General features: G+C 34.7%; 1 protein-coding gene across 1 annotated transcript; it reads left to right on the top strand.

Annotated features, from left to right (window-relative positions):
* Positions 1-825: 825 nt before the first annotated feature.
* Positions 826-2442, top strand: LOC142612583 (akuammiline synthase 1-like). The gene has a single exon (XM_075784683.1). It carries the CDS (start codon positions 840-842, stop codon positions 2166-2168), a length of 1329 nt encoding a protein of 442 aa, XP_075640798.1. The 5' UTR covers positions 826-839; the 3' UTR covers positions 2169-2442.
* The last annotated feature ends 6527 nt before the right edge of the window (positions 2443-8969 follow it).

The raw sequence follows: 8969 nt of genomic DNA, 5'->3' as shown, positions 1-8969 counted from the left end.
GTACTGGCTTGTTCCAAACTCTTTAGTTTTAATGCAATCTAATATATATATATGTGTGTGTGTGTGTGTGTGTGCGCGCGCGCGCGACAATGTATTTTAAGAGTTAGGTTCTTTTAGATATATACTAATGAGTTGAGTTCAAGTTACACCTAGTATAACTCTAAGTAATATTATACTACTCAATATTTTTTAATTGGATGTAAATATTGACAAATCTATCGTTAAATTAAATTATCTTTGTATATTCTTCATGCTTGCAAAGTTTCAAGGTGTTCAAAAATTAATAACATATCGTCAATCAATTGTTTAAATTCAAGTTTTTATAGTTTAAGATAATGCATAAAAAACGAGTTTATAGATTGAATGGTAAATAACGTCCAATTGATATAAAAATTGGTATATATGTTAAGTACATATAGAACATGTAATTCAACAGCGGAATTTTCAAAATATAAATCTTATAACAAGTTATTCGGTGATATGACAATATTTAGAATTATACTAGGTGTAGCTTGAACCCAACCGTATACTAATATCAATTTATTTAAGATATTCTTCAATCTCCTCATGTGTATTAAAATACTTAATATTCTAAAAATAAATTAAAATAATTGTTCGGTTGGTGATACAAAATACTTAATTTTATGCCCTATAACGTGAAAGCAAATCAAAACTTTAATATCATTTGTTTTTTGTTTGACTAGTTTTTGTAAGTAAAATATTTCCACTCTACCCATCTTCCCATGTACTAAAGTCCAAAAGGCATATTTCTCCTTCCATCTATAAAAACAAAGAAAGGCCTACATAATGCATAGTCATAAAATCAAAAGCAAGCAAACATGACTCAGATGAAGACTAAGATTGTTTCCAGAACTTGCATCAAACCTTCTTCACCTACTCCTCACAACCTCAGAATCTTCAAACTCTCTCTTCTTGACCAGCTCTCTCCGGCCATCCATGGCAACATGACCTTCTTCTTCCCCGCCGATGCCGCCGCCACCACCGACCCTGATTTGGAATTCTCACGCAAATCCCAACTCCTCCAGGAATCCATATCCGATACCCTCACCCGCTTCTACCCCCTCGCCGGCCGCCTTCTTGACGCCTCCACCATCAACTGCAACGACTCTGGTGGGTTCTTCATCGAAGCCCAATGTGATAGCCCGCTTTCCGACTTCCTTAGCAAACCAAACTTTGAGACACTTGATCAATTCCTTCCCACCACTGACCCTCAAACCATGGAATTGTCCAAGGGTTCCATGTGGCTTATTAAGTTCACTAAGTTCAGCTGCGGTGGCACCACCATTAGTGTTTCCCTCACACACAAGATCGCCGATATCGCTGCGCTACTAACGCTGTTAAAGAGCTGGACCGAGGCATGTCGAGGTTTGAGAGAACCTACTCTCCCCGATTTCACCGGATCTTCTCTCTTGCCGCCTAGAGAGATTCCAGGCATGTCCGGATCTCTGAATATTGCCGGCGATAGGTTCATAGCAAGGAGGTTCGTGATCAGTGCCTCTAAAATTGCGGAGCTTAAAGAAAAAGTTATAAGCATGACTGGACGAGAGCAGTACTATCCTTCACGTGTGGAATTAGTACTAGCAAAACTCTGGAAATGTGCAGCAGCGGTTGTCAAATCAAAAACCGGGTCTTTCAAGCCCACCGCGTTGTTTCAAGCAGTGAACCTCCGAGGTAGAATGGACCCACCTCTGCCTGACGCGGTGTTCGGGAACTTTGTGTGGCCGTTTGCAGTGTTTGTTGAAGAAGAGAGCGACCTGGAACTACACAAGCTAGTGCAAAGCATGAGGGAGACAAAGATTGACTTCCTCAACAACAAGGCAAACAAGTTCAGAGGGGAGGGAGGTTTCTCAGCTCTAATGGAAGCTCTCAAGGAGAGGGCAGAGATCTTCAGGAATAGGAAGGAATTGGTGGTATACAAATGCTCAAGTTGGTGCAAATTTCCATTGTATGAAACCGATTTCGGGTGGGGCAAGCCGGCATGGATGACAAGTATAAACAAGCTTGTGAGTAATACCATTTCTTTGCAGGACACGACTGACGGTGCAGTTGAAGTTCTTATGACCTTGGATGAGGAAGAGATGTCCATATTTGAACGCCACGAGGAGCTCTTGGAATTCGCTTCAGTCAACCCCGGCATTGATGTTTGATTTCGTTTATTACTGCTTAAATTTGATGGTTTCAGGGTTCTCCAGGTGTTCATGAAACTTGTAATTGTCCTAGTTTATTACATGTCTTGGCTTTCGTTCATGAATAAGTGATTATTTTTATTTATTTTTTTCTGGAGAAAATAATTATGAAATGTAAAATACAAGTTTAGTTTGGTGGGGTTGTAAGAGGACTGTAATTTTATATTGGGTAGGATTGTTTTCGGGCAATGATAATCTCACATATACTATTTTACATCTATTTCTTTTTCATTTACTTTCATGTTGTGAATGTGGACCTAGTTTTTTCGCCTTTTAAAATGTGCTCATTTCAACATCAATTATGTAAAATGGAGGATCTACACAGGGAAATAGTATGTTTGCCTCAAAAAGTCTTGTTTGAATGAAAGTAAAATTTGGGTTTCGTAATAGAAAGATATATGAAGAGCGCTAAAGGTTATCTTTTCAAGACATGGATCCAATCTTAAATTAAAATTGAAATCCGTCCCAGAAATATAAAGTTAACACGAAAGCAACTAATAAGTCCTTGCATAATCATTTAGCAAAAACAAAAAAGTCCTTGCAGAGTCGAAGTTAGTTGAGACCGGCACCTTATCCCTGAAACCCATCTTTGCCTATTCCAATTAAAATGAAATAAAGTACGAAAAAAATTTTAAACTTTTATAGTAAGTAAGAAAGAAATTAATAATTTTTTAAAGGAAATGGAGAAATGTGAGTTATATTTAATTAGAGTTAATAGAATTTTGATGTTTAAAAGAGAGTTGAATATCAAAATTTAAAAATATTTAATTTCTTGTTTTGTAGTAGTTGGTAGGCACGTTGAGTAAGTCAAGTCTTTTGTTTTGTTTTGTTTTTTTTTGTTTTTTTTTGTGACTCACCTTTAGGAAAAATGGTCTCATAGGAAACTCACCTACTGCCCACCTGATGTGGCCCAGCTGACAGTCAAAATGTTCAATGTACATTTTTAGACTCTTTAAACACAAATAGATTAACCTAGTTATTTAGCTAAGTGATTAACTGTAACAGTCTAGTCCAAATTAAGAGAAAAAAAAAGAGGTCAAATATTTTTTTAAAGAGCCACACGTGTCACCCACCTACCCCACTCCCCTCAACCACACATTCTCACCAATATCACCTCCTATCTCACCCTCTTGGCTGGTCACCTCTACCTCATTTGCTTCCTTCTTTGTCAACCCTACATACACTCCTCTTCCCCACTTTCCCGCTAGTAAACTCCATAGCACCACCTCCACCATTATTTTTCCGGCAAAGATCACCGGAAAACTTCATAGGAAAAACTAAGGCTCACTCATCTCTACTATTTGAGATAAAAATTTCTAATCTTTTTATGGGTATTATGCTTTTGTTAGAGGTTCTCCTTATCTAAGTTTTGATAATGATATTCATGTGATTTATGGGCTTTGGAAGTAATATTTATGTGTTTAAATGTATGGGTTTTGGTCTTGGTCGATGAATTTGATGAGTGGGTTTATGATTTTTACAATGGTGGTTAGCTAAGTGGTGAAAATTTGGGGGTTTTGGCTTTTTAATGTGAAATAAATGGTGAATATAATTTTTATTGATTATTTGGAGCTAGTTAACTATTCAAATCATTTGTCTTGGAGGATATTATGATATTTGGTATCATGGGTCTCTTATTGATGTGGTGTAAACCTTGTGGGAAGTATACTTAGAAGGTGTTGAGATTTCGTTGTTAGAGATAATACCTTCAATGGGTTAATTTTATAAATTGGAGTCTATGCCTTGTGAATGAATTGGTTGAAAAACTTTGGAAGTGAAAAATATTATTTGTGAGGCTAAATACTAGGCTTGCCTAATCAAAGTGCTTATTTGAAAATTCTTAATTTGTAGCTAGATACAATTTCAAGCTTTATGCTTGTTGTGATAGGTTTGCCTGATATTGTTTAGGTTCTAGTTAATCTCCTTTGGAGCTTGGAGAGTTAAGCTTTTTAAGGGTTGCAAGGTAAGTAGTTTTTTAATGGGATTTTTTACCATGTTGCATAAAACATTATTTTTGGGTAGTTAAACACATTTTGGGAAGTTGTTATGGAAATTATATTTTCCTAGAAAGCTTTACGTGGCAACTTTAATGTATGAGATTATTTGTGAAGAAGTCATCATATTTGGCAATGCATATGGGGAAATGCATGATTTGTTAGCATGGAAAATATTAGCATCTTTGATTAAATTCTTGAGAATGAATTTTACTGATTTATTGCATTATTTGAAAATTTAAAGATGCTTTGATAATTGGGAAAGTTGATGCAAAATATTATTGACAAGAAATGATTTTGGAAAACTTGAGAACCTTGTGAATATATTAGGTATTTCAAAGGTTTTTGTGAAACTACTTGAAATTGAACAATGTTTTGATTTCATGTAAACTGTGAGCTCTTTATGTTTTTATCCTTGGGCTACGACATGAGATTACCTGGTGATTACCCAGCCAGATGCCGTAATCTTTGTGACATTGATATCTTGGCACCTCGTCTTTGTGGCGGATTGATGTCTTCGTGGCAGAACTTGATGCCTTCGTGGCATAATTGATGTCTTCATGGCATAACTGATGTCTTTGTGGCTTAACTTGATGTCTTTGTGGCATACCTAGCATCTTTATGGTGGCTTGTCATGTGGCCTTGAGTTGGATTTTTAGGTTTTAAAAAGGGTATTTTGATAGCTCATAGTAAATAGTATGTAGTTTCATGTTGAAATATTTGGAGAAAGCTTGGTGCTATATTCTTGTAATCATTCTTGTCAATTTATTAAGAAAAATGGATTTGCATGATCCTAATGGAAATTCTCATATTATAACATGTTTTGTAACTTGCTTATCATTATGAAACTTGCATTTCCCCCACCCCCATTAATTTTGCTACTTACTGGGCTTTGTCTCATCCCATTATTTTATAAACTTTTTAGAGCATGTAACAATCTTTTGAGATAGCTTTTTGGTGGCTAACAAAAGTTAGACTAACTACTGATGGAGGCTGAACTTTTTGAAATGGAGATATTAGATGATATACATCTTAGAATAGGCTTGACTCTTTTTTCTTTTTTTTTTTTTGTATATTATAGTGGTTGTGAGGTTATTCCCACTGATGGGATAAGCTGATGATATGTAATTATTAATTCAGACCTCTATTTTTTTTTTGTGGCCTATGGTGCTTGTAATTATTGTTTAGAGCTCTGATTTACTTTTGAGAATATATTCAATGGAATTATTATGATAATTATCGATGTTGGTACTTGATATGATTTATGTGAATTGAATTGTCAAAAAGGAAAAAATCTACAGGCACTTTGAGACGTTTTCTCATGCTTTAGACCTTTTGGGGTTTGGGGCATGACATTAACTTAGGTAAATTATTCAAATCTAGGTTAACACAAGTAAATCATATCATTGAAACAGTGTAAATCATATCATTGAAACAGTGTGGAAACTAAAGAACACAACGATATGATAACCCAGGAAAACCAAATCGGTAAAAAACTTGGGGATGATTTAACCTAGCTATTCTCAAGGTAAAACAAGATTCCCTATGAAAGAATTGAAGTTTTACAATAGCAACTTAAACCACTAACATCCTATTACTACCTCAAGTAGAAAACTTAATACCACGACCATGTGACAACTCCAAGTCCACGGACTACTTCTTTCTCAGATCCATACCACTTGTTTTTCTTTAAGCTCTTTATGCAGCAATTGAAACAATCATCAAGCTCTCGTCATCAATCTCGATCTTAATAACTCTAAGTACGTATGAAGGCAAACACCCCTCGATCTTACAAGAGATTCACACACATAGCATAAACAAAAACTACAAAACGTGGCTAGGGTTTTTTCTTTTATACTTAAGGTAAAACATCAAACCCTACACGTTATATGGGTTTGGGCTGAGTTGGGACTTCTGCAGAAAAAAAAAAAAAAAAAAAAAAAAACATTCTGCATGAACTTCAATCGATTGAGTCTAATTTTCGATCGATCGATCGAGCCTTGCAGAAATTGAACAGTAATTTTCTACAATTATTCGATTCCAACTTTATACATACGTCACTTTGAGCAGCCTAAATCTAGGCTCTAAGTTTTGATCATGATTTGCCAACATTACATATTGAAGTTCTAAAATATTTAGATCCTAAATTCTTAGAACCTAACGTTCAACTGCATATATTAGTAGGAATAAGAAACATCCAAAAGATGTTATTTCTTCCCAAAATGCCTTTTGATTCAAGCTTTGGGGTAGTAAGAACCATGTTTTTAAAAACTGGTATGGTGAAAGAATCGGAAAATGAGCTAATTACCAGTTTTATGGTTGGACAGAGGTCTGACAGATGGTCGAACCGGTGACGTCATAAATAATTTAATTATTATTTATTTAAATTATATAAATAATTAATAATTTTTTTAATATACTAAAACTAACAACCCAATAGTAATAAATATGTTTCCTTTTAAAAAAAATACAAGTATATAAGTATATAACATTTTTTTAAAGAATTTAACATAATAACATTACAAAACAATCATCCTTAACATAATAAACTTTCAACAACACCAAATAAATAAGTTCATTAGTCATTACATTTACATGATTACATCCAAATGGCAAATAACAAATAAGTTCATTACATCCAAATAGCAAATAAGTTTTAAAATTTCAAATAAACAACTACTAAGTTTTAAGACCCAAGCCTCATTTGTTATGAAGAAAATTGTAATCAATATCATCATGTAAACCAAATGCTCCACCACTAGCATCATTATCATCATCGTCATCCTCATCTTCTTCATCTTCGACATGAATAGGATGATTTTTATCTCTAAATCCGGGAGGAGCATCATCTTCATCACCAAATTATTCCAAATTGATATCATCATCATCCTCAATCACTTCATTGTTCATATCTATACAAATTCCAAAACCAAAGAACAATAAATGAAATAACAATTCTAATAATCATTTCTAATAAATTATAAATAGTGTAATTAAAATATGCAACTAGGCAAAGAATTGTAATAAGCTAACCTCTTTGTACATGGCTAGAAGACTCTTCTTCGATTGGATAGGCTCCCTCTTCATATAATGCATTCTCTATCTCCTCATGATCCAAAAATGGAGGTTCCTCATCTTCCACTACCCAAAATTCATTTTTATCGATACTCGCATAATCAATAGGATCAAAATTGAACTTCTTCCTTTTGACTCTATATCATAAGATGAACATAATGAATAATTAGTAACCAAATCACTTATATTTCACAATCACAAAAGATCTCACTTGACCAAATCAGTGAATCACTCATATTTCCCCACAAAACATTGAAACAAAGAGATTATATAATATATACTTTTCTTTCAATCGGTAATTATAATGAACATACACAAGATCATTAAGTCGTTGATGCTCTAGTCTCTTTCTTCTTTTGGTATGTATTTGTTCAAAAACACTCCAATTCCGCTCACATCCTGAAGAGGAAGCTGTTTGGCTAAGGATCTGAATTGCAAACTTTTGTAAGGTTGGAGCACAAGATCCAAACAACTTCCACCACTCATCTAAGTTCCATATACAACACAAAAGAAAGATACAATGAATCAATAAACACAGCTATACTTATCCCAATAATTTCAAACTGACAGCAACTAGTTTATCAACAAATAAATTCATCAACACAACATACACAAACAATGTCAATAATTTCAGACTGGCACAAACTATATTTCCCAGACAATAATACTTTGTAAATCAAATCCATAATGTTAGGACATATGTGTTTCACTTATTTAGAACATATGTCATTAATTTATGTAATTGGCTAATCATTTGACAAAACGCACTTTACTTGTAATTGGGTAGAATTAGGATGAGTTTTATACTTCAAGAAACTGTGTTTCAAGATCAAGTGTTGAAGTCATCAAGTTTGTCCAAGAAACAAGCTGAAAAGTGCAAGTTTATTAAAGCTTGACAGCTAGCTCGATAGTTAGCATGTGTCGAGGTTTAAAGAGATGTTCCAGCCCCGTGGCTCGACAACTGTTCGACAGCATCTCAATACCTCTATTTGTCGAGGTTTAAGAAAAACAGATTCTGAGTTCTGTTTTGATTCCAATCTGTGGATGTGTCTTTGGGCCTTTTTTTCTCCTAACCCTAGACATATAAAAAGATTATTTTAAGGGCCGTCAAAGGGATGCAAGTTGCACAAGTATTGAGAAATCCTTTTTCATGCAAATTGTGACTTGAGACAAAGTTCTTGCCCTAGTTCATCTCTCATGTGAAGAAGTTGCTGTGTCTTTGCACCGTAGGGTTTTGTAACCAAGCATCTTCTTGATCTTCATCGTGTAGATGAATTGAAGAACTTTGCAGCCAACAATCTTTTCTAGTTGGTGATTGAATTCGTGTACTGGGATCCGCGCAATTGGTTAGTCACGTGCTTGGGAGCCGTGCATTGAAAGGAGAAATTGTCACTACAGAACAAGTCCAATTGGGTATTGGGGTAACGGTTCAACTGTAGGTTGGTAAGGTACTTGGGATTCTTTTACTTGTAACCGCTTGTTATGATAATAGTAGAATTTCGGGAGTGGTGACCTTAAATTCACCCGGTGGGGTTTTTGCCGTGTACGTTTTCCTCATTCGTAAACAAATCACCGTGTCATTTAATTTCTGCTGCATACTTAGTTTAATTAGTGATTTGTTTGTGCTACCACGCGTTTGCATGTTACCTTGATTAATTAATAACTTGGCTAATTAATCAACTTAATTCATCAC

Source organism: Castanea sativa, chromosome 10 (assembly GCF_040712315.1).
Source record: "Castanea sativa cultivar Marrone di Chiusa Pesio chromosome 10, ASM4071231v1".
In the NCBI taxonomy this organism is placed as follows: domain Eukaryota; kingdom Viridiplantae; phylum Streptophyta; class Magnoliopsida; order Fagales; family Fagaceae; genus Castanea; species Castanea sativa.
Note: the sequence above shows the minus strand (reverse complement) of the source record. Positions and strands in the feature narration are given on the sequence as shown.

Excerpts from the sequence above, each read along its gene's own strand:
- LOC142612583 (XM_075784683.1), top strand. The coding sequence starts at position 840 with ATGACTCAGATGAAGACTAAGATTGTTTCCAGAACTTGCATCAAACCT.